This window comes from Tasmannia lanceolata, unplaced genomic scaffold (genome assembly GCF_043159265.1).
Source record: "Tasmannia lanceolata isolate RefF3 unplaced genomic scaffold, GAP_Taslan_0.1 ptg000002l, whole genome shotgun sequence".
In the NCBI taxonomy this organism is placed as follows: domain Eukaryota; kingdom Viridiplantae; phylum Streptophyta; class Magnoliopsida; order Canellales; family Winteraceae; genus Tasmannia; species Tasmannia lanceolata.
The window spans coordinates 2,369,085-2,395,146 of record NW_027518679.1 but is presented as its reverse complement, the minus strand read 5'-3'; the positions used below and the strand labels follow the sequence as shown (position 1 = coordinate 2,395,146).

The window sequence follows — 26,062 nt, the reverse complement described above, 5'->3', positions numbered from 1 at the left end:
CGAGCAGCATTCAAAGTAGCATATACTGATAACTGCGTACTTGATTTTTTTTTTTTTTTTGAGTTGTGCATTCTTGTTTTTTTTCTAATGTATGACACATGCTGTTTATTGCTTTATATTCCTGTTACGTAGGCTACTAATACCATGTATAAGACTTCTTCTCAATCGTCGATTTTATCCTGCACATGAATGGGCTCTCTTATGGCTTCCTTTCTCTGGCATGAAAAGTAAGCCATGCTTTTGGCAGCATGATTTCTGTGTATATTTTGGGTAGAATGGTTTTTGGGTTTTTTCTGTTGTTGTGAAACAACCAATTACTCCAAAACCTTAAGCCTTTTGAGAAGGCATTATTTAATCTTTTATAATTTAACACTCCCCCTCATGCTTGGCCCCTCTATTTAGGGTTGGCCTACACGTGACACGCGCCCCTCTTTTTCGGTGGGCCATTATATGTGGATTTTTAATATGCAGGAGTTTTGAACTTAGGACCTTTGCTCTGATACCATGTGAAAAAACGAATTACTCCAAAAGCTTAAGCTGTTGGTGAATGCATTAATTAATCTTTTATACTTTAACAGTTGTAACTGTTGTCTCTTGACATCTTCTTTCATTGTATTCTGCAGGTCATTCCTAGCATTGCAATAGTTGAAACTTATGCCAGATTACTGCTGATCGCACCTCATTCATTATTTCGTCCTCACTTCACTGTAAAAACCATTATTTCCACCATAATTAGCTATTAAAGTATTACTTGTTTCTAAAGTTAACTTCATTTTTTTTATTTTGCATATTTGACTTCCTGCTTGATATGTGTCTTTATATGATTGCTTGAACTCCTATACATAGTGATGCTTATCTGGAGCTATGTCACAAATATCGGCGAGAAATTGAAAATCTCAAGAGAAAAGCGTAAACGATAAAAATATGAATTTATTGTGAGAAATTGAATTTCTTGTGAGAAATTGAATTTCTCACGATAAATTGAATTTCTTGCAATTTTATCATGAATTATTGGGGACTTGACTTTTGAAAAAAAAATCCCTATCTTCTCATTCGCTCTCAAATCTCCCAAACATCATAAAACCTTCGACCTAACCCTAATTCAGGGTTAAAAAGTGTATATTTTATATTTTATATTTTTAAGTAATTTTATTTTTTATTGTTTTTTTCATATATAAACCCGAAAAAAATAATTTTTTCAAATATTCTGAGATTTTCCCTTCCCGAGAAATTCCCGAGAACGATATTTGTGACAGTGGAGGTCTATTGTTTTCTTTTCCTGTAAGTTTGCTTATTATTGTTTTGGTGATTGCTCTTGAATGGCTGTAACATGCAGACTTTAACCCAAAGGTCTCCATCTATATTGAGCAAGCCTGGGGTATCATTACTCCTGGAATTACTAAACTACCGTTTACTTCCACTCTACAGGTGATTCTCTTAATCTGGTTTTCTTGCAAAATGATTTCGTTATTGCTCTATAGATGATTTAGGCAGGGAAGCTTGTATATTGCATATTAGCATGTGAAAACTGTAGAAAACATTTTTCTAGGATTCATTTTTATGATAGATGCTATGTTTTAAATATCTCCTAGAAGATATCACAAAAACACATATTTTCTATATTCCAAGGGGTTCATGTTTAGTGCCTAATTAAAGCTTAGAAGAGACACAGAATACTCCGCTGCTTTGGTGCTTTGCACTGAACTGATCTAGCTAAATTGAATGATTAAAGGCAAGAAATCTTGGGTATGCCCTTCTTAGAGACGAGATGGGAGCCACGATTTGGGCCTTCTCCAGGCCGATAGGCAGAGCGGATTCTAACGAAGTAGAGCGGATTCTAACGAAGTAGAGATCAGACCGGCTTTACAGGGTATTAAATTAGCTGAGTCTCTTGACTTGGCTAAGGTGATAGTGGAGGGAGACTCGTTGAATGTCATTCGGTGGTTGAAGGGAAGTAAATCGTTCCCTTGGAGATTCTCTGGCTGGTTCGATGAGATTAGAGACTGGATTGGAGGAGCTTCTGTTGTATTTCAGCATGTCAAAATGTCTGTTAATTCTGAGGCGGATAGCCTTGCTAGAGGCGGAGTGAGGAGGTAGGAGCTAAATCTGTTTGATTTCCTTCCCTGATGGTGTCATTTGTAGCGTGCTTCTGTTCTTGCCTTTGTTCTTTCTATTAGTCGACCCTCTCAGTCGGCGGTGATCCTAATTCAATGTGTAACATTATCCTAATCCTATTTTGTTGAAATTTCAGACTCATGACACACCTGTTCCTTTTTTTGTTCGGTATTAATGTCTAGTCAAAATGGCTTGCCTAAGCGCCTTAGGCGTCTAATACTTGGACGTTGTTCGTTTTGGGTTTTGATAAATGATTTGAGTCCAAAACTGATTATTGGACTCTGCATTATGTTTTATCCAATAATCAGTTTTGGACTCAATCAATTCTCAAAATCCAAAATGAGCAAGGCCTCAAGGAAAGGCTTTCTTGCCCATGCAGCTTAGTTTTTTTTTCCTTGCCCATGCAGCTTAGTTCTGAACCACTGTTTAGCAACTCCCCAAGTCAAGAATCAACTTACCTGAGTCGATTCAGTTTTACCTTGACTGAATTCTTGTATGAGTCCTTCGTTTTCCCCACTTAGTCAATCAAAAAGTTCTTTGACTCGTCTGAGTTAATGAAAAACTGATTCTGGCAATTGCTAGGGCCATGGTTGAGTTTGACTTTTTAAACACCGGTCTAGGCTCTAGACAAATGCTAGGGCCGACACTATTGCTTGGGAGTTGGGACGAGGGTTGGTATGTAGGACTAAAAGTCACTTTCCTCAACTAAAGTCAATCAGCTCTCAATTGGGGTTATTAACCCCTAAAGCCTCGGAAACTTCATTCTTCTCTCCTTGAAAAATCAATATAAAGCTATATGATGTTGCACCTGATATGCTGAGCAGTTGTAGGCTGTTGGATATAGTTGGATATATGTAATAAGCCTGAGAGCATAGATGTAATTATGCTTCTCTATTATTAATAAATATATTAGGGAGGGGGAGATCATCTCTCTAACTCACTTTCTCTTCTCTAATTCTTTCTCTCAACATGGTATCAGAGCCCTTGGGTTTTTGATCCCTAGGGAAGCCCCTTAGCCTCCATCTGCTCCATTCCTCAACCCTAACCCTAACCCCTTTCCTCATTCTCATCTTTATCTGTCCCTAACCCCTTCCTCATTCTCATCTTCATCTCTCCCACGCCCGAAACCTAACCCTATCCTTCCCCATATCCAAAACAGATTTCATCTTTTTGGCCCCCCTCAAACCCACTCGCGCCCCTGGAAACCCAAGCACGTTCCGCGTTTTGCCCCCCCACCCTCAAACCCTCTCGCGCCCCTTGAAAACCCAAGCGGTCCAGCGTTTTGCCCCCCTCAAACCCACTCGCGCCCCCCCTGAAAACCCAAGCGGTGTTTGGATTTCTTTGTTAAAAGCCTTATTTCTTACCCTCTTTCTTTGATGTGTTAGATTTCTTTCTTCTTACTACGTTTTTGGCATCTTCCTAGTCTCTATATTGGTCTCTCTATGCACTTGGTCTTTTCTTGTGCGCTTTTTCGATGAGCTTCCTGGTGGATTAGTTAGTTCTTATTCATCTTCTCTACGTCTCCTCGTTGGAGCCCTTGGTTATGGTTTCTTTGTTTCTTGATCTTTATTGTCTTGATGGAACCTCCTGTCATCGTTGATCCATCTCTTGGCATGACCACTGAGACTCATGCTTCTGCCACACCGTCGGTTCCTTCTTCATCGTCTCACCCTACCTTGGCACTTGTGGAGGGTTCATACCCACAGTTGAATATTGCCAAGTTTGATGGAACTAACTACCTTCCCTGGAAAGTTGCAATTGAGACCTCTCTCCTTGGGAGAGGTAAGGTCAGTTTTCTTCGTCAGGACCCCCCTCCACGTACGGACCCGTCCTTCACCCGTTGGGAAATGGAAGATGCCTTGATTCGCAGTCTTCAATGGCAGAGCATGACGCCTGCCATTTCATCCACGATGATTCTCCTTACCACTGCGAAGGAGATTTGGGATCATACCGCTGACACTTACTCTAGGGTTGAGAATCTCTGACGTATTTGCTCTACTTACGTTGAGTGGATGCATCTTCGCCGCGGTGATCTGTCCCTGGAGACTCATTATGGCCAGCTTATGTCCTTATGTCAGCAGCTTGACATCTATTTACCCCTCACGCCGCCAGCGAGAGCAGATCCAAGTTGTTCACTTTCTTGAGAGCTTAGGCCCTGAGTTTGCTTCCTTCCGTCAGCAGGTCCATGGCTCGGGCACTATTCCCTCATTACGGGAGACTTATTTACAAGCACAACAGTGTCTTGATGATCCATCTCCCAGCCTTCTATCTGAGAGTGCATCTCTAGTTTCTTCTTACAGTTCTGGTGGGTCTCGACCACCTAGAGGAGGTGGCCACTCTACTCAGGCTCGTGGCCGTGGCGGTGGCAGGGTTGGTGCTGGCCGTGGTTGTCCTTATTGTACTCATTGTCATAGGGATGACCACCATATTGAGACATGCTACACACTACATCTAGAGCTTCGCACAGGCCGGTCAGCTCATCTCACTGTAACCGGTCCGTCTGACAGTGTGACCTCTTTGCCCGTCTCTATTTCTGCTGATGAACCTTTCACATTCACGAGATCAGATTATGAGGAGCTGCAACGGTTCAGACAGAATGCCTCCCATCATACTGCTGGGTTTGCTCAGCCAGGTAGCTCACCCACGACCTTACTTTCTAGCTCCGGGTCCTGGATTATCGACTCGGGAGCCTCAAATCACATTACTGGTAACTCTTCTCAGCTTGCTTCTTTTCATTCGATTCCGACAGGAACTCAGACCATTACTCTTGTTGATGGGTCCACTTCCCCCATCACTGGTATTGGCACAATTTGTCCTTCACCTAATATTTTTTTATCATCTGTTTTATGTGTTCCAAAATCTCCTTTTAGCTTATTGTCTGTTAGTCAATTAACGAAAAATCTTCAGTGCTCCATTTCATTTTATCCATCGTATTGTGTTTTTCAGGATCTTTCGACTGGGAAGACGATTGGATCGGGTCGTGAGGTGGATGGTCTCTACCGCCTTGAGTGCAATCGTTCTCCTACAGTCCTGCATACATCCGTCGATGCATTTCAATGGCACTGCCATCTTGGTCATCCGTCCCTTCAGCGCCTTCAACAAACATCTTATGTTCCATCCGCTATTTCTCCATTCCAGTGCGAGTCGTGTGAACTTGGGAAGCATCACCGGGTGTCCTTTCCTTCCCGAGTCCTCAGTCGTGTCGATAGTCCTTTTAGTTTAGTTCATTCTGATGTATGGGGGCCCTTTAGGGTCGTGTCCAATAATGGTTTTAGGTATTTTGTTGTTTTTATTGATGATTATTCACGTATGACATGGATCTATTTGTTGAAAGACCGCTCCCAGGTCTTCAGTGCTTTTCAGAAATTTCATGTTGAAATAAATAACCAGTTTAATTGTAATATCAAATGTCTCCGTATTGATAATGCTCACGAATATTTCTCTTCTACACATGGTTTTGAGGATTATCTTACAGGTCATGGAATTATTCATCAATCTTCGTGTGCCTATACGTCGTAGTAAAATGGTATCGCAGAAAGAAAATTGAGATACCTACTTGAAGTTACTCGCACGCTCTTGTTTCAAATGCGAGTCCCTAAATCTTTTTGGGGAGAGGCCGTGTTGACGTCATGTTTTCTTGCAAATCGTCTCCCATCTTCTGTCCTTTGTGGTTCCTCTCATTTTTGTCTGTTGTATCCTCTAGAAGAGCCGTTTCCTTTCCTCCCTCGCGTCTTTCAGTGTGTTTGTTTCGTTCACTTTCTTGGACCTAGTAGAGACAAACTTGATCATCGGCTAGAGCGTTGTTATCGCTGCTATAGTCCTCGTTTACGATGATGGTTTATCTCCGCCAACGTAACATTCTTTGAATCAGAACCTTTTTTTAGGCCTTCGACTCCTCCTGCTCCTAGTTCCATCCCGGATGCGGTACCCTTGTTTCTTCCTTTGCTTGCTGACCCTGTACTAGGTCTCATTCTACAGCCCATCCTATTTCTCAGTTTATTTCTTATGATAGACTAACGCCTTCTTTTCAAGCCTTTGTTTCTTCCTTGTCCTCTGTAGAGTTACCAAAATCATTACAGGAGGCTCTTGAACATCCTGAGTGGCGAGCTGCTATGGATATGGAAATGGGGGCACTTCGATCCAACCAAACATGGGAACTTGTTTCTCTTCCAGCTGGGACTCGACCAGTTGGTTGTCGTTGGGTCTTCTCCATTAAGTATTTACCTGATGGAAAGGTTGAACGGTTGAAAGCTCGTCTGGTTGCTAAGGGGTACACTCAGACTTTTGGGGTTGACTATCATGAGACTTTCTCCCCTGTAGCCAAGATTCCTTCAGTTCGTGTCATCTTATCCATGACGGCTAATCATGGTTGGCCTCTACATCAACTTGATGTGAAGAATGCCTTTCTGCATGGTGATCTACAGGAGGAGGTTTACATGGAGCAGCCTCCAGGGTATGCTGCTCAGGGGGAGATGTCCTCCTCTGTTTGTCGCCTTAAGAAATCCTTATATGGCTTGAAACAGCCTCCAAGAGCATGGCTTGGTCGATTTAGTGAGGCCGTTATTCGCTTTGGTCTTAGACAGTGTGCAGTAGACCATTCAGTATTCAGTCATAAATCCTCTGCAGGGTGCATCCTTCTGATTGTGTATGGCTTGAAACAGCCTCCTCTGTTTGTCGCCTTAAGAAATCCTTATATGGCTTGAAACAGCCTCCAAGAGCATGGCTTGGTCGATTTAGTGAGGCTGTTATTCGCTTTGGTCTTAGACAGTGTGCAGTAGACCATTCAGTATTCAGTCATAAATCCTCTGCAGGGTGCATCCTTCTGATTGTGTATGTTGATGACATCATTATTACAGGAAACAACTCAGGAGGAATTCAAAGGTTGAAGAGTTTCTTACAGACAGAGTTTGCTACAAAGGATTTGGGTCGACTTAAATACTTATAGGGATAGAGGTGGCCTATTCTTCTCAAGGAATATCTCTATCACAGAGAAAGTATGTGTTAGATCTACTGGAAGAAACATGAAATCTTGGAGTAAAGCCTATATTTGTGCCTATGGATCCTAGTGTGAAGCTTTTTCCAGAGGAAGGAGATCTGTTGGAAGACCCTGGCAGATATAGACAACTAGTTGGCAAGCTCATATATATTACAGTTACTCGCCCAGATATCTCCTATGCAGTTGGAGTAGTCAGTTAGTTTATGAGTGCTCCTCGTACTTCTCACTGGGCGGCAGTAGTTCAGATTCTGTTATTTGAAAGGAGCACCAGGGAATGGTACTATTCAAGAAAAATGGACATGTCAGAATAGAAGGCTACTGTGATGCAGATTGGGCAGGATCTCCAGCAGATAGGAGATCAACCACTGGCTACTGTACATTTGTTGGGGGCAATCTGGTGTCTTGGAAAAGTAAAAAGCAAGAAATTGTTTCGAAGTCGAGTGCTGAGGCAGAATATCGAGCTATGTCCTATACTAGTGGGGAGCTCCTTTGGTTATGTTCCCTCATGGCAGAGATTGGTTTTCCTTGTTCTTCTTCAGCTCAACTTTATTGTGATAATAAAGTTGCAATTCACATAGCCACTATTCCTATTTTCCATGAGAGAACCAAGCATATAGAGGTGGATTGCCACTTTATTCGTCAGAAAATTCATAAAGGAGAGATACAGGTTTCTTTTACTCGATCTGTGGACCAATTAGCTGACATATTTATGAACCCTTGCCTAAGTCAAAGTTGAATGATATTTGTAGCAAGCTAGGAATGTACAATATCTACATTACAGCTTGATGGGGAGTGTTGGATATAATTGGATATATGTAATAAGCCCAAGGGCATAGATTTAATTATGCTTCTCCATTATTAATAAATATGTTAGTGAGGGGAGATCATCTCTCTAACTCACTTTCTCTTCTCTAATTCTTTCTCTCAACATAGGCTTATAGCTATATAATGTTGCACATAATATGCTAAGCAATTATACATTAATAATCTAATATTTGGTTATATTTATCCTGTAAGGGTATTTTTTGATCATTAACCAAAATTAATGATAAGAAAATGAGGGAGAAGGTGTTTTGTGTTAACTGATGCAAAATGCCTCTTCTCTGTTGTCCTCATTCCTTGACTACTCTCTCTAATCACCCTCCATTTCTTTCTCTTCTTTTCTGTTCCCTCTCCCCTCTAGATCTCTGCCATGTGAATATTCACATGGAATCAAAGCTAGGTTGATTCTTAGGGATCTTCCCTAATATTCTCTTTCTTCTTTTTTTTGAACCAACAAAAAAAAGGAGTCTCTTGTACTGATCGGTTACTTTTTTTTTTGTGATACTGTGTTGATTGAAGCCTCATTCTGAACCCTATTAAGTGAGGATGATATGTATTTTTTTTTGGTAATGATGTTTGTGTTGTGGTGATCTTAATTTCAAGAGAAGCATCTGGGTGTGCTTGGGCTAAATCTGGACATGGTGAGGTTGGATCTTATGATTCTTATCATTATTTCAGGTCTGGATGTGGTTTGATTAGATCTGGGCGTGATTTCAGATCTGGGCATGGTCTTGTTATATCGGACCATGCCTACAACATTTTTTCCTTTGGTATGTCGTGATCTTTGTCCTTGCTAATTTGGTGTCCGTATTACTGTGAGTGGACTGCTTTTGTGGTGCAGATTTATATGATATGTTAGTGTTGTGCTTTTCAATGTGTATGCATGTGGATTGGGGAGTTATTTCTTGTGCATTAGCTGTTTGACAAAATTCGTCCTGGATATTTCCATGTGTCCACGTGTGGACTGCTTTGTGTGTGTTGTATGTGAAGTTGAAGGGTTGTCTCTATGGCCGTTGAAAAGGTTTTGTCCTATTCTCCTTAGTTGAAGTGATTAGTGATCTCTATATTTTTCTCTACTATGGAAACGAAGGTAAATACGAATGATTTGGTCATTCAAATGGCCTGCATTAAACGTAATGGAAGCAAGTATGTTCAGTGGGCCAAATCCATGGAAGGATTTCTTACCAAAAAAGGTAAGTTGTAGTACTTAATAGCTAATAAACCTAACTTGGATGACAGAAACTAGGAAACATGGATACAAGAGAATGCATAAATCATGACTTTTATGGAACAACATGGAGCCGAAGATCAGTGGATCTGGATACTGATTAGTATTCGTATTGATGAATCTGAGTGATGATTTAGATGTCTATCAGCCCGTCCATTGATATTGTGTTATGAGAAAATAACACGAAGATATGTGTTGTTAAATTCCTTACAGACCTTCAACCAGAATATGGACCACTTTGCTCATAGATTCTAGGAGGCAGTGCAGTTTCTTACCAGAAGCCTTCTCTCGGATTCAATGTTGTACATCTTTTGGGCTCATTGGTGGATCGATCGTTGATAGATTTGCCCTTTGGTGCAAGGGGGTGCTGGTTATGCTTGTGGTCGGTTTAGTCATGGCAGAGGCGATCAACGTGGTCAGTATCGTTGTGATGCAAGCTGTGAGACGGGGGAGGCAGAGGCACTAGCCAACGCGATAGAGGTGCTGGTCGTGGTGCAAGTGAGGTCTTCTTTCCTCTATATATCTAGGCCTTGGGTCATTGACCTAGGGGCTTTGAATTCCAGTCCTCTTCTCCTCAGAATGTTACCCTTTCTGATGGTACATCATCCAGAGTATCTTGCATGGGTGTCATTCATTCCACCTCTGACATTTCATTATCATTTGTTTCACTTTTTCCTCTATTTTCCTATAATTTGTTGTCTGTTAGCAAACTAACAAAAGCCTTTGTTTGCTCAGTATCTTTTTCCATCTATATTGTGTTTTTCAAGATGTAAAGGCGAAGAAGATTGGTGAAGGCATGAATATGTTGTGCTGTATCACTTGGAAGGAGGAACTACTACGACTGCACGCTTAAGTTCTTTGTCTCTAATTTAATGGCATGGTCGATTTGGTCATCCATAACTGGAAACATTGAAGAAATTAGTTCCTGAGTTAAGTCAAGCACCATCTCTTGTGTGTGAGTCATGTCAATTTAGTAAGCATCATATGGTATCGTTTTAGTTTAGGGCGGATAGTTGTGTATCTGGTCATATTATGTTAGTCCATACAGATGTGGGGTCCAATTTAAGTTTCGTCTTACTTGAACTTCAAATATTTTGTTACTTTTGTAGATAATTATTTTCAGATTACCCGGCTTTATCTATTGAAAAGTCGTTTGGACCTATTTACATTTTTTCAATCATTTTATGTTGAAAATTAAACTCAGTTTGATACTTTTGTAATCATCTTAAGATCAGCTAATGCTAGAAAATATTTATTAGCACCTTTTCAGACTTTTTAATAGCAGCATGATATTATTCTTTCGACATCATGTGCCTATACATGTCAACAAAATGGGGTGACGAAATGTAAAAAATACCATCTCCTTGAAGTGACTAGAGCCCTCTTAATTTATATGAAAGTTCATAAATCCTCTTTGTGGAGTTTTGTTCTGACTGCCCATTTTTTATCTTTCGGGTTTATATGGGAAAAAATGGTAAAAGTAAATTAGTTTACAAATATAAAATATCAATTATATACACTTTTTTAATTTGGAATTAGGGTTAGGTCAAAGGTTTTAGGATGTCTAAGAGGTTTTAGAGTGAATTAGAAGTTTAAAATATTTTTTAAAGTCAACTCCACAATTTATCGGGATAAAATCATGATAAATTTAAATCTCGTGAAAAAATTCAATTTCTCGCGAGGAGAACGTGTTTTATCATTTAATCAAAACATCACAATTTTCTCGCGAGAAATTGAATTTCTGGGTGATATTTGTGACATAGCAACCATATGCCTTCATCACCTTCGATGGTTAATCTATCATAATATATACTATATTCTATTTGTTGTATAATACATGCACTAAGAAAGTTATTTCTGTGTCATTTAATATATACTCTTGTATACTTGTGCCCCAATTGATACATACAATTGAAGCTATTCAAATGTTTGTTGTTATATCGGTACTGAGAAAGGATTTTCTATTTTTCTTGATTTCCTTTTTGTGTCTGATTCTGTAAATACACAATTATTATCTTCTGTAAATAAAGTTTATATAGTTTATTGTATGGATTTTCCCTATACATTTATAGTTGCAGTTCACAAGCTTCTCCTTCGACTCTCATCCGTGTTCCATCCCAGCTCCAACCTTCTCCGTCCACCCACATCCTAGTTCATGGTGGAAAGTATTTGATGGTTGAATGCTAATTTTATCAGTTTTGTGGTCAGATGTCTTAATTCTTATATCTACCTTCTCTCTTTTGCTATTTCTTACTGTAGATGCTCTTTCTTGTAGGTACCATGGAAAAAGCAAGGCCCTTATGTATGATGTCACCAAAATAATTGCTATGATAAAGGGGAAACGTGGGGAGCATCGCCTTTTTAGATTGGCTGAAAATTTATGCATGAATCTGATTTTGTCACTGCGAGATTTTTTTCTGGTGAAAAAGGAATTAAAGGTGGACATGCTGGAAGATCTAGAACCTGCAAATCTGTTACGTTAAGTAAAAATGTTTTACTTTGAAATATTGCTGATTAAGACTGATTTGTGCAGGGTCCAACTGAGTTTACTGAAACTTTGAACAGGATAACAATAATTAGTCTTGCTATCACTATTAAGACCCGTGGAATTGCGGAGGTTGAACACATGGTTTTCCTTCAGCCACTTTTAGAGCAAATAATGGTAACTAGCCAGCATACCTGGTCTGAAAAAACTCTGCGACATTTTCCTCCTCTTATTCGTGAGTCATTGATGGGCCGGATGGATAAAAGGGGCCAGGCATTCCAAGCATGGCAGCAGGTATTCATTTGTAACCAAGATTCTTGGTTCCTTTTTGTAAAGGATTTTGTTCCTATATTTGCTAGTACAGTGATGAAACGACCCGAAACAATCGAGCCGCTACAAGCAAAAGAAACAACTAAAAAAAACCATCATGATTTTTTTTTTGACAGAAGATAAACTAAATAATAACATTTTTAAACCTACCACATCCACAATTCTTATTCCAAATCAAAACCCAAATAAGTTAACCAGTCTGAGAAATAAAATATAAGTCCTACAATAAAACAATCCATGAACTTGAAATTAAAACGATGATAAAACAAGTCATCGGAACTCAAGAACTCCAATCCCCTCCCCTTTTCCCTTCTAGGTCTCCTCATCAGCAAAGGCAGCATCACCCACATTTTCATTTCCTGTGGTGTAAAACAATGTCAGCAAGATCCTCCAGTGACTTAATTTAAGTAAATCAAACAATATTACTGAGAGGTAATGTAGAATGATCATATGAAGAATATGCTATCAAGAAAGATATGAAGATATGAAGAACAATATAAACCCAAAATCGACAATAGTTAAAGGAACATAAAATTTTTTGTGTGTAAAATATGTAGATGATATGTGACGGCTACACCTCGGGCTCATCTGCCATTTTTCCCCTTTTCTTTTTCTTTCACTTATTTCCGTCCAGGTACCATGCCTCACGACTTATCCACTACCCCCGTCTAAAGGTAGTGGCGGTTTTGGTCTTTTGATTACGGATGATAGACTTCATGTCAAGTCGCCTTAGGGATTATTTCCCTTCTGAAAGATTATCAACACAAGGCTGCGCACTCATCGTGTTGACTTTTGACCTTTTTGTCCAAGGACGACACAACGGCCTCCCTTATACCCCCATCTATATGTCCATGACGAAGTATAAAATAATCCAAATCCCTTTTTTTTCTTTCTTTGAACTACGACATGCATATCTATATAGAATTTGGAATTGAAATCAACGGAGTTATCGTATCAATTTAACTAGAACAACTAATTGGAATAGGAATATAAATTCGAAAATTAATCTAACATTAACAAACCCATATTGAGAGATATACAAGAATAATCCAACTGTCACTTGCCTTAACAAGTCTGCATGATGAGAGAAACCGCAAGGTCTCTAAACAAGAGTAGAGGGGGCGATCAACCTGAAAATGAGGCCATCATACAATTATGCTAGATTCACACAAGTTTACCATTTCTATCCTAAAGTGGTTTCGGAGTACCATTTATCCTTTGTTTGAATAATAATTATTATTATCATTATATATATAAATATGGGGAAAAATAATTTTACAAGTAATGGCGACATTCATCTGCCAACGAAAAGAAAAGCATCACTAGTGCGACGAATTTTGGCATTCAATTTGTTATCTTAAAATTTCAGATTGATAAACACCCTTTTCTACATATATTACTAGTCTAAAAGAAAAATCCCAAATATACAGTAATACATGTATATTTAATTGATCCTAACTTTCAGTTATAAAAACACCTTTATACGTATGTATTTTTTACACTAAACTTTTTTTTTTCAGATTTAAATATGAAATTTTACACATCTAATTTGGTTCGAAAAAATTTAAGATTCACACGCATACATTTATTTATATGCATATGCCTTATATATCAAATTCTTTTCCAACAAAATCAAAATATATCTTCATATATAATCAACTGATGTTAAATTTCAGATTTAATATCAATTCTTATAGATATAAAAGTTAGTCCAAAATTTCAGTTTTATATACACACACGCACACACATTTAGTAGGTCTTATCAAAATATATATATACCCATGTAAATTTGTACTTGAAATCTCAGATTTAATACCCCTATTTATATGTATAAGAGTTGATTTAAACGAATTTCAGATTTAATACTAATATCATATTATTATTATTATTATTATTATTATTTTTATATACATATAGACGTTAACCTAAAATTTCTAGATTCGTTTACACAATACTCGCTTGTATAAACCCACCCAAAATTTCTAGATTTACGAGTATACGTAATGAAAGAAAACCCTAAAGTCATAGATCTTGATCAAGGGGTACAATCCTATGATCATTTATTTTAAAGTTCTTAGAAATCCTTAGGTTATGAAAATAGGGCACTTGGATCAAAGTTGGAGAGGCTGGATCGCTCTCTTTCTTCTCTTCTCTTCCTTTCTTTCTTTTTCTCTTGCTCTACTTTTCCCTCTCTCTTTTTTTCCCTTTTTTTTTTTCGCAAGGGAGAGGGGAGAACTTTTGTGTGCACGTTTTTCCAAGAAAGGAAAAGCGTGGGCTTCTTACTATATTTTTTTGTTTTATTTTATTTGTTTCTTTAATTCTTCTCTTTCTTAGGTGTTATTTCATCATTTATTGCTAATTAAAAAACCCATAATATAGGTAACTTACTCAGGCTTTTAATTTTCAAAATAATATGCAAGAGGGGCCCACAAGGATGTTGCACACAACTTAAGAGGAAGAGTTGTGCGCACGGTTTTCCAAAAGAGGGGAAATCTTGCTATTTTTCCCTATTTTAGTTAACTAAGATCCTATTTTATCTCTTTCTATGTTTATCCATTTGACTTGCATATTTTCCTTTCCTTTTTAAGTATATTTTACCCTTTATTATGCCCTTCATATATTCATTAAGATTTTTGTGAGATCTCTTTAAACATTCAACATAAGTAGGTGGACCCACCCAACTTGGGGAAACATGCGCACGTTTTCCCACGAAGTGGAAAACGTGTGCTACTCCCAAATTCCTCCATTTTATCAATTTTTTTTCCAAACTTTGCTATTTTTCGCGAAAAAAATAATTTTCAAGGAAAGTTATTTATCATTTTAAAGTTCTAATTACTTTAAATAAAGACCCTTGATCCATAGATCATCCGATCTAAGGTAATCGAGGGAAAAATAAAGGTCAAATTTCAAGATCCGATATCGATCCAAGGTGGATCGATGATCTTGACCACTTATTTAAACACTATAGGCCTAAAATTAGATTTTTATAAAGATCAATAAGGGAGATCGAAAGGGTGGTCTTTACAATTGAGCTTCAATGTCACTTAACTTTTGTGAATTAAAAAGTGAATTTCAAAAACCTAAGTGGCCTTATTAGAACACTTCTCTACCTTCTTTGCTTGTATTTTTTCTAACTGGGAATTCAACTGTGCTTTAATTGTTGTTTTGTTCAGACTGTGTCATGTATCGCATCTGGTAATGCAGAGATATTTTTGAAGTCTATCGTATTAAAAATATATTTTTAATTCATACATTGTTGACAAGATTAGATTAGTTACTGTTCTTTTGCCCTCATACTAACCCGAATTAGTTACACCCATCGATCATTCAGTCATTCCCAGATTCCTTTCTTGCATTCATAATATTTAAGTTGGACTTGTCTGTCAGTGAAGAACATGTACATTAGTTTTCTAGCATGGTAATCCTTTAATTTCCAAATCATAGTGAAAATATTTTTAGAAGAGCATCACTTTTGTTAAGGTAAATGATCATGTACGGCATGGAGTCACCACCACGTGTAGGGTAGTGAAGTCTATGAATTTTGTGGGCCATCATAAATCCGTCCCCTCTCTCATTGGTTGATTCTATACCTTTGATTAAGCATGATGAAAAATTGTCCTTTAAGATGTATTCAAACCGTTGATTTCTTCACCCCACAATCTTGTGAATGAGATCTCCATTTGAGGTCGGACCTAGACCCATGTTTTTAAATTTCCACCGAAATCGACACGAAACGACCAAAATGTTTCTGTTTCCATCCTCACTGAAACACATTACCAAAATCGAAACGTATACCGAAGTCAAAACCGCAGTGTATTTGTGGTATGCTATATCATCGTGTTACATAATTATATTTGTATGAATTGCATGTGAAATGTGGTATATGTATTATATATAACTATTTATATGAATTAAGTGCGAAATGTGGTTGTCCTGAATTATCTAACATGTGCGACAATTCATATCACTAGGTGTTCATTATTGTTTAACCATTATGGATGGTTGTCTTGCTTATGTAATGTTTTCCAAGTGTGTATTCTTGCTTTTTTTTTTGTTGAAAATTGACAATTTCATTGATACTATGAAAGATACATTGGGGACCAGAGGTCCCGACTTGCATTACATAACATAAAAAAAGATTAGCCAGGGGTATACTCTTAGACCATTAAAAGAGTCTATAACAAAAAACTAGCCTATGCTATGAAAATAAACACCACTAAAGCTTCCTCCAAACTTCAACAATTACGTTTCAGTTCCCCAAGAACTAAACTTCTAACAATGTCCCAAAAGCTTGGGGAGCCTCCTTTTCGACTCCGACAGAGTAACATTGTCCCAATGCTCGGATCTGAATAGTGGTTGGAAGTAACTTCCATCATGGTACAAGAATTTTAACTGATACGAACGACATGCATTGTTTATGAACCCCGTCCATTTTAACTTCCAAAACTCGACCAAGTAGGCCACCTAAAGCTTCAACTGTAGATAATGCCCGAACATGAAGGGGGATGCCATAAAAGTTAATCCATATCGCCTCCACACCTTGGACATACTCTGTACCCCAAATAGAAACGGAATGCAGTTTACTATCTCGTACCTCCCTTCCTTTGGCTAGGATCGAGGTGGGTTCCATCTCCGACTCAAACATAAACAAAACCTCATTCTTTGATAGATCGCATGGGCAGGAGAGAGAAGGGATATTCCAGGATTTCTTAGCTCACTGCCAAAGATCTCCAAGGGATTCGGAAATATTCCTCTTCTTCCCGATGAGGCAATTTTTTAGAGTGTCCAGTCTTGTTTCCACTTCCTTACCCGAGATGATTAAAGACGGAATACCCCCTTGATCAAAGGAGAGATCGTCCCCGAGTCGGGCCATCGATCAGCTTCCTTATTACCATTATCCAATCTGGCGTCCGGGTTGGATTTTGCCTTAGCAGACGAGAGAGTGCCCTTCACAGTCAGATGGCACCTTCGACATTTGTCCCTCCATCTAAAATTGGGGTAGTTACAGGATAAACAACTCCAGTCCCCGAATCTCCAATTTGAATTCACCTTATTTCTTTTTTCCTTTAACCCCCACCGTGGATGTGGGGTTGTATCTCCAGGCAAATGCTCCCGATTGTTTAGATTACACCATCGACAACAACACAGCCATTTGAAATTCCAGTAAGCACATGCTAAGCAAAACCAATCTTTCATTTTGCTCTTCGAGCTCCAATTCATGCTTATTCTAGCGTTTCCTAAAGTTTCATATTTGACTTCTATCATTTGCGTATGTTCCCGTATGTTTTTTGTGATTTTGCAAGATTTCCCTCTAAATTTGTGACCGAAACCAAAACATTTTTGTTTCCGCAGCGACCGAAACTGATACCAGAAATGTGCCTAGACCCAGTTGGTCGTCCTTTGATGGTCCATTAGATCAATGATCCCAATCACCTAGAAAATGCGTTGTCTGCATGTATTCATGGTCCTTTTCGTTCGTCAAGTCGAGACCGTCTTGCCGGTAGAACTCTTCTTGTTGATGATCAAATTAGTGAAAATGGTGCGACTTAAGTTTAGTTTATTGTTAAATTTGAAGTGGTAAAGTGTAAGCTGCACACAACACTTCTAAATAACTTTGACCAAAATGAAAATAAAACAAAAAATAAAATTTGAAAAGAGAAAAGTGTTCCACGCAGGGAGCTTCCCTGCGCTTTAGTGGCTTATAAAGCCTCCCATTGGCTCGTATAGCGGGTCCACCTTTGCGGGTCCACAAAAAGTGACGAATGGGAGGCTTTATAAGTCACTAAAGCGCAGGGAGCTCCCTGCGCTGCAGCGCAGGAACACTTTCGTCATTTAAAAAATCAATACCATTAAAAAAGCACAGAACCAAGATTAGTTATAAAATCAAGCTAAGTTTTGATGGGAGCTCGATAGGCAATCTAGGTAAAGCTGGGATTGTGGGACTGATCAGGGACGACAACGAAACAATAATCATGTCTTTCTCGGGCCCGGCAGGAGAATGTGACGTGAATGAAGCTGAAGTTAATGCCCTGCTCTTTGGTCTTCGATAGGCTTATGAGCATGACTTGAAGCAGCTAATGGTGGAAGGGAATTCAGCTAATGTAGTAAGTTGGGCGTCAAACAAATCTAAGGGTCCCTGGAGGATTCAAGGACTAATTGCGGAAATCTTAGATCTAATGAAATTATTGGAGCCCAAGATTGAGCATCGGAGGAGGTCTGCAAATGAGGCGGCGGATACCTTAGCTAAGGAGGGAGTCCTCCGGGAATCTGTACTAGTTGTGTCGCCTATTAACTGACTATTATAAATGGTCTTTGTAATTGGTCTCCGGACCATTCCTTTGTACTTGTCGCTGTGGGACATCTTGTCCCCTGCCAAAGCTTTTGATATTTAATGAATTGTCATTTTTCAAAAAAAAAAGAAGATTAGTTATAAAACATTTAAGGACATAATGCTAGTGATACAGTACAGCTTTGCGCCCATATTTTGATCACAAGAACATTGATCACAACACAGGTTTTGATCAGAAGGAGATTAATCAGAGCTTAGATTTTTTACCTTGATTTTGACTCAGGATTGGACCTAAAGTATGAGCCAAAGAAGGTTTGGAAAACCACTGTTTGGGACCCAAGATTGGAGCCTAGTTCTGACACAGATGAGACCCACTTTAATAAAGGACAATTTGAAGCTGATAAAGTTTTAAATTTCAGTTTCGGTTTTGATTTCGGTCGCCACGGAAACATAAACATTTCGATTTCAGTTGGAAATTTTGGTGGAAATCCTGTAAACTCATGTAAATGAATGGAAACATATGTAAATGATAGAATTTGAAGATGTAACTTTAGAAAATGATAGAATAAGCACAAATACACACTTCAAAACCATCACGTAAGCAAAATAGCCACCCTTGATGATTTAAAAGCACCTAACAGCTGCTGACATGTGCTTTCATGCATGTTTGACAATTCAGTACCGACCTCATTTCACGTGTAATTCATATAAATATTTATACATAATACGTACACTACATATCACATTCAATTCGTATAAATATACTTATGTAAAAAATACTGATAAAGTATAATACCACTAATGGACTTACGATTGCGGTTTTGGTATGCATTTCAATTTCGGTATGTGTTTCCGTGGGGATGGAAACAAAAACATTTAAGTCATTTCATGTCGGTTTCAATGAAAATCTAAAACCATGACTCAGATGGGGCTCATCCTTCACAACAATCAAGAACAAGTCACTTCTGTCACTTAAGTGAATTAGAATAAAAGAGGGCTCACTCAACTCCAAAGTTGTGTTACTATTTACATCACTATTCACAGGGTTTAGTAAGGAGCTTTAAGTGAGTATTTTTGCCTAAAGTTGGGAGCTTGCAGTTTAGGTTTTGGAGAAGTTTTTGCATGCTGGGAATAAAGCATGTTTTGTTCTTTAGCTGTTACATGTTTTGTTCATGGGAATTTTCAGCAGTTTTTGAACTGTAAATACCTGCTGATCTGTTCGTGTTCTTCTCTTGGAGGAAATTTTAATCTTAGTGAGCCTTGTCACTCCGAATTTCGGTTTTGTTCATGGAAATGTACAGCAGTTTTTGAATTGGAAATACCTGCAGATCTGTCTGTGTTCTTCTCTTGGAGGAAATTTCAATCTTAGTGAGCCTTGTCGGTCCAAATTTCTGTGAGGTTTTCATCAGAATTGAAATACGATTGTAATCAATTTATTTGTAATAGTTTTTTTTTTTTCATCTTCTTGGATTAGTTATCAACCTAAAGGCAAGTGATGTGATTTTACTGCGGTAAATTACTTCTTAATTGATTCAAGATTTGGATTATCTTGTTTGAAATCTGTAAGCAAGAGCTACACATCGACTCTTGAATTTTTATTTCTGTGATAACTTGCATCGTAATTTGGTATGTGCCAATCATAGATTTGTGCTACATCATTTGGTATCTGGGCTAAAATGGCTCTTAGAAAGTCATCTAGTCTGGATTGTAGTGACGATGTGCAAGAAAACAAGAATCTTGAGGAGATTAGGGAATTAATCAGAAAACAAGGGGAGAAGCATGATCGGGAGACGAAGAAGATGAGAGAACAATTTGCACAATTTAATGTTTCTCTTACTTAACTCACATGTGATCAAGAGATGCATCAAACTTTGTGTATGTTAGAACATATAGAGTCCAATTTAGGAGTAGTTGAAAACCCAGGTATCAATCCCGACCTAATCAGTATCCCCTTCGCCAATAATTATAACCCTTGGATCGAGTTCTACAAGAAAATAATTGAAGGGGGCAAAGACTTAAGGTTGAAATTCTTGAATTCTTTGAAGTATTAGATGATGAAGTATCCTTATGAGGATTTGAGTGAAGAATCCCATGAGGTATGTGAATCTTTTCTAATACGACAAACTAATCTAGGAGAAGACTCGTTCAATGCCATGATCGACGTAATTAGTGGTGAAAAAATTGTGCCCCAGGGAATCCCATAAAAAGAAATTGTGCGATGAATTGACATATGATCAACTGGTGTTGGAGTGGATCGATCAATCATATATCTTTGATCACTGAAGAAGAAGGTTGATCGATTGGACGAGATTAAAATTGAAGTTTCATTCGTCCTCTATCTAATTGTGGAGTTTATTTATATCTTTTTCGATGTTATGTCATACATTACGTTCACTGGTGGTTCTCCAATTCGAGAGTCACATATATTGACATAGCATCCAGCAATACCCCATCCTTTGCCAACCGATCAGCCATCACATTAGCCGATCTTCTTCTGTGCTACAATAATGGTTTAATTTCTTGAACTAGATCCTTAATTTCCGCAATCAAATTCTGCATCCGCCATGGTCCTTTGGAATTAGTCTCTGCCCACAGAATGACGTTTAATGAATCCCCTTCAATTATCAGAGGGCCGAGATTATTCTTGGTGTACCATTTTAATCCAAATAGAAGCGCTTTCACTTCAGCCTCATTTGCGTCACAATTTCCCCAGACCTAGAATAGGACATCCATATTTTCTCCTTTGAATCACGCATGACTCCTCCAATGCCGGCCTTACCAGGGTTCCCAATTGCGCTGTGATCAAAGTTTAACTTATACCAACCTTCTGAGGGTGCCTTCTTAAAAAAAAAACGTTCTGAGGGTGCTGTCCATTTTGGTTTAATCTTATGAGTGACCTTCCTTTCTGGTATAAATGCATTCTACCCTAGATTTTGGTCACAACCTAGATCAATTCGAGCCGAAGTATGAGCCAAAGACGGATGGAAACCCAATATTTGTAACATAAGATTGGAGCCTGGTTCTGACACATGTGGCCCACTTCAGTGTAGGATCGTTTGACCCAGATGAGGCCCATCCTTCAGAAGAACCAAGAAAAGGTCACTTACGTCACTTAAGTTAATGAGAATAAAAGAGGTGAAATCCCACTTAACAACCCAAGAGAGGGGTGAATTGGGTGTCTTTTCAAATTTTAGGAATTTTAAACACTTTGTTTGCACTAGTTTTAGATTGATTAGAAAATTAAAATTGAGATTCAAATGCAAGAGTAAAGAGCTTACCACAAGAGAAGAGGAGAAGAGACAAGAGGCTTGACACAAGGATTTTTATAGTGGTTCGGTCTTAACCCAAGACCTACTCCACTCTTCTCAAGTTTGTCTCCTTGAGTTATCCACTATCTTCTTCCCAAGGAACTTAAATACGGCGTTCCTTTCGCCAAGTACAAACCGAGCTTCCAAGCTCCAAGGGTCTTCTACGGCGCCCTTTGTTGCCAAATACAATGAAGAGTTGAAGATGTTGCTTGCTTGCCTCTTCGTAGGCTGATCACATGTAAATATCCCTCACTCTCACTCAAGAAGATGATAAACAAATGAAGGTCCTAACGTCTCTCAAAAATATTCTAAGGTCAAGGCACAAGAGAGAAGGGGAGAGTGAAAATCTTGTTAGAAATGAGTAAATATGTCTTTTAATGCTCTAGGAATGTTAGGTTAACTCATTTTTTGTTTTCCCAAAAGCCCCAAGGTTCATATATATAGGGGAGAATGAAATATGCCCTTTTTAGACTCCCCAACGGTCTTCTTGGAGTCTGCGCTCGGAGTTCCGAGTGGACCTTTACAGGTTCATTTTTGAACCTGGACCATTTCTCGGAGCTCTGAGAAATTGTCTCGAAGTTTCGAGCTCGGAGCTCCGAGAATAATTCTCGGAGTTCCGAATAGGCCATTTTCAGCAGGATATTCCTATCTTGTAAAATTCATGTCTCCTTCGTTTCTTGTCGGATTTTGACGTTCTTATACTCTACGGATATGAGAAAAATGAGAACTATCTATTAAAAATATTTTCAAAAATATTTGAAAATGTTTTAAACAAGTTTTGATAGGATTTAGTTGTTGGTCCAGGTTGGCCTTTGGAACTCGGTTTTTGTTCAAATGTGATGGAATGCCATATGGGTTCCAACATGTTGGTACACCACCATGGCCATTCACTTATCTATTTAAGTCATTCTTTAAGCTTATTGGTCTCTTTGAAAAACATATTTTTAGGGGTTTTAAGATGTGCCTTAACTAGAGAAAACACAAGAGAGATGGGTGATACAATCTACATTTTTTACCACTCTCTTGAATGAACTCTTGAGGTAGCCACTGCTTGATCTTCTCTTTAGTGCATCGCTTGCTTTGGGATCTTCAAGGTTGAGCTTCTTTGCTTGACACCTTCCAAGGATGATGCCACCATTTGGTTCAAGCTCCTTTGCAAGTTGTTGATCCACAAGCTTTGGCCTTCATTGATCTTCCTTTGTTTGTTCAATGCTTTGAGATGACTAATTTTGAGCTTCTCCTTGGTTGATCCTCCAAGGTGTATGATTGATCCAAGTATGCTTTAGCTCATTTGCATTGTGTTTGGTCCATCTTCAAGCATAGGCCATCAATATTGTGTGCTAGTATGGATTTACCTGTGAATTACCTATCTATAGGACAGCACTCAAGGCAAACGATCAGTCCATAAACGACTAATCAATTTGAGTTTGTTAATCATAAAAAACAAGGTGATTGAATGAACTCATGAGAACCCTTGGGCTAACAAGAGGGCTAATTCCACTCCCACATCACTGTCCATGATACTCTTCAGGCTATTCACAGGGATTTTTATGGAGCTTCCCGTCACCCAGAATGAAAGGGGTGATTTCGTTGTTTTTGGTCTGTGAAGATGCGTTGTTAGGTCCCCTATTTTCCCATTGAGGGCGAACCTAAACCTGTGCTCGAGAGATAGATCCTTCCTTTCTTCAAACTGAAAGAATAGAGATAGAATCAGATTGATTCCCGAAATGCCTTTTTGGATATTCCTCAAAACTTTCTTTGGCTCTCTCTCTCTCTCTCTCTCTCTCTCTCTCTCTCTCTCTATATATATATATATATATATATATATATATATATATATATATAGACACACACACACACACACATATATGTATGTATGTATGTATGTTTGCTTTAGGTTTTGTAGAAATTTTTTCATCTTTTGGAATGAAAGAGTTTAGGTGTATTTTCTGTGCAGAAATTTCTGCAATTTTGTTCATTGGAATTTTTTGCAGATTCTGTAGTGGAAATACCTACAGATCTGTTCATGAAGTTCTCTTGGAGGAAATTCCAATTTTCTGAGCCTTACTGCTGTGGAAATCTGCACGATTTTCATCAGATCTGTTCTCTGAGCTATGGCTGTAATCAACCTAGCTTTTGATATATTTGCAATAGTTTTTTTTTTGTTCTCTTGGATTTCTTATCAACCTAAAGGTGAGTGTTGTGATTTTACTACATTAAATTGCTTCTTAATTGGTTCAAGATCTGGATTATCTTGTTGTTCTATGTGACTGAGAGCTACCCAAATTACCCTAGGATATTTATTTCTTCTATTAGTTGTATTCTAATTTACCATTAAAAAAAAGTTGTATTCTAATTTGGTATCAGAGTGTTAACTGTAGATTTGTTCTAATTTACCACCTTACAGCTATAGGCATGCAGTCACTAAAAACAGCACTTGATACACTTGTTTTCGCCACCTCATTGTTGGCTTATTTAAATATTCTTGACTTTTTGCTTGGGTTTGGGTTCTTCACTCTGTGTTTCTGAAATTCTATCTACTGGTGGATGGGCTTTCTAGGGAATGAATTGGGAGAGACATTATGTACCTGAAACTCTTTGCTTCATTGAGTTTGTAGCCTTTTTGCTTGGGTTTGGGTTCTTCACTGTGTTCTTCTGAAATTCTATCTACTGGTACTAGAGTAGGTTAATTCTTGCATTAAAATTTATAACTTGGATCGCTAACAAGATAGTGGATGGGCTTTCTAGGGAAGGAATTGAGAAAGACACTGTGTACCAGAAATTGTTGGCCTTATTGACTTTGTAGCCTTTCTCTTTTGTTTTCTTTTGGGTTTGGAGGGCATACCTGGGCCCTCTATTTTCGTAATCCTCTTCTTCTTCTTGAATCACAGTCTCTATGAATATTTGAAAAGCGACAAACTCTCCAAGGATAACATTATATAAAAACCATCTTTCTACTTTGTGATTTAATCTCCAACAAGTAGGAAACTTTATATTAAGCCAACCAATTAAATTTTTTGAATCACTTCTATCAAGATTATCCATCATGATTGCTGTTTCTGATACATCCTAGATCTGCATATCAACTCATGATCACTCTTTCCGAGACATCCACAATAGATTTGCAAATCACCACACTCAAACTTGATTGGGAGCCTTAAAAGACACTAGCATTTCACTCTTTCCAAATATCCCATTAACTCGAGGAAAATAGGATTCTCCAATGGTTTTTCATTCTATCATTACACATAGGGCGACATCTCTGGCTCCAAGAATCAGCCAAGGAACCAAAAAACAGTTGAATCAACAAGAAAATTAAAAACATCAAAGGAAAATACCATATATTGATTGACTACTTGCGATACACTATGTTGCATGGATTCAGATTCGCATGTTGGGATCCGACACGGATTCAAGGTGTCGGATTCGTGGATTCAGTATTATTTATTAAATAAAAATTAATTAATTATATATATTCGTGAAAAATTTGTGGGTGGAGTGTAGAGGCGTTAGGGTTATTATTAAAAGAGTCGAAGAAGGGGGGAATGAGGGTGGAGGGTCGAGGCACTAGGGCTTTTATTAAGAGAAGACATGTGCTTTTATAAAAAAAAGAAGAAGAGGAAAACGAGTTCAAAGAGAAAATATATGGGATTTGATTTTTAAAAGAGACAACGATGTGTTGGATTCGCCTAAAAACCAGGGTTCGTGGCGGACACAGCTGCAACTAGAATCCGAATGTGTCCCACACGAATCCATGTCTGATTCACGTGTCGAAACGTGTCGACACAGATTCGGCATAGTGTGGCAAAGAATTCATGCAACACTGGCAATGCATTAACCGAATGGAAAGAATTTTCTTTAGTCATGCCCACAAAATTTTCAAGGAGCCATTGATGATTAGATTTGACAACTTTTTTTTTTTTTTTTTTGAAAATAAGTAAAAGTCCGGTGAGGGCTCAGATGCGCATTTGTCACCCTTTTAATAAATTTGACGACTTGTCACCCGATATTTCCAAGAAATCATTGTTTCATATTAATTTTTCCTGGTACCAATTTAGCCACCTATCCTTTTGCTTTTCTAAAGACTTCTTTGGGAACCCTTTGACATGATTATGCCTTCTTTGGAATTTTTTTCTTAATAATGTTTTTCATGTATTAAATCCATCTGTGAAACATTGGACATAATTATTACTATTAAGAATCGAGGAACCTTATTTGCATGGGAGATCTTTCTTTCGTTTTTGGGCTCTTTTTGCATATCCATTGACTCCCGACAGAAAATAAATAAATTATAATGTTGAAGGGAAGAGTAAAAAGAAATCCTTACTAATAAGAAATTGGAATGTCCCACTTGCTTTGAGTGCTCTCTTTCTGCAAGGCATACTCCTATTTGGTGCTCCTTGCCTCAGTAAGAAGACTGGAATTATAGATGTCAGTTCCATCTCTTGCTCGTGAATATATGAAGATTTAAGAGTTGCTCTTGAAGTTT

At 38.2% G+C, this 26,062-nt stretch overlaps 1 protein-coding gene across 2 annotated transcripts in view; it reads left to right on the top strand.

The window, feature by feature from the left end:
• Positions 1 to 26,062, top strand: part of LOC143872801 (mediator of RNA polymerase II transcription subunit) — a 141,155-nt gene that overhangs the window by 81,805 nt on the left and 33,288 nt on the right. For both annotated transcript variants that reach the window (XR_013247683.1, XM_077376769.1), the window contains exons 9-12: positions 624 to 707; positions 1,337 to 1,428; positions 11,437 to 11,599; positions 11,695 to 11,940. Coding sequence is in view for 1 of the 2 variants with exons in the window: in XM_077376769.1 (XP_077232884.1) it covers positions 624 to 707; positions 1,337 to 1,428; positions 11,437 to 11,599; positions 11,695 to 11,940 (585 nt within the window). In the remaining variant the exon portion in view is untranslated. The remainder of the gene's footprint in view (positions 1 to 623; positions 708 to 1,336; positions 1,429 to 11,436; positions 11,600 to 11,694; positions 11,941 to 26,062) is intronic.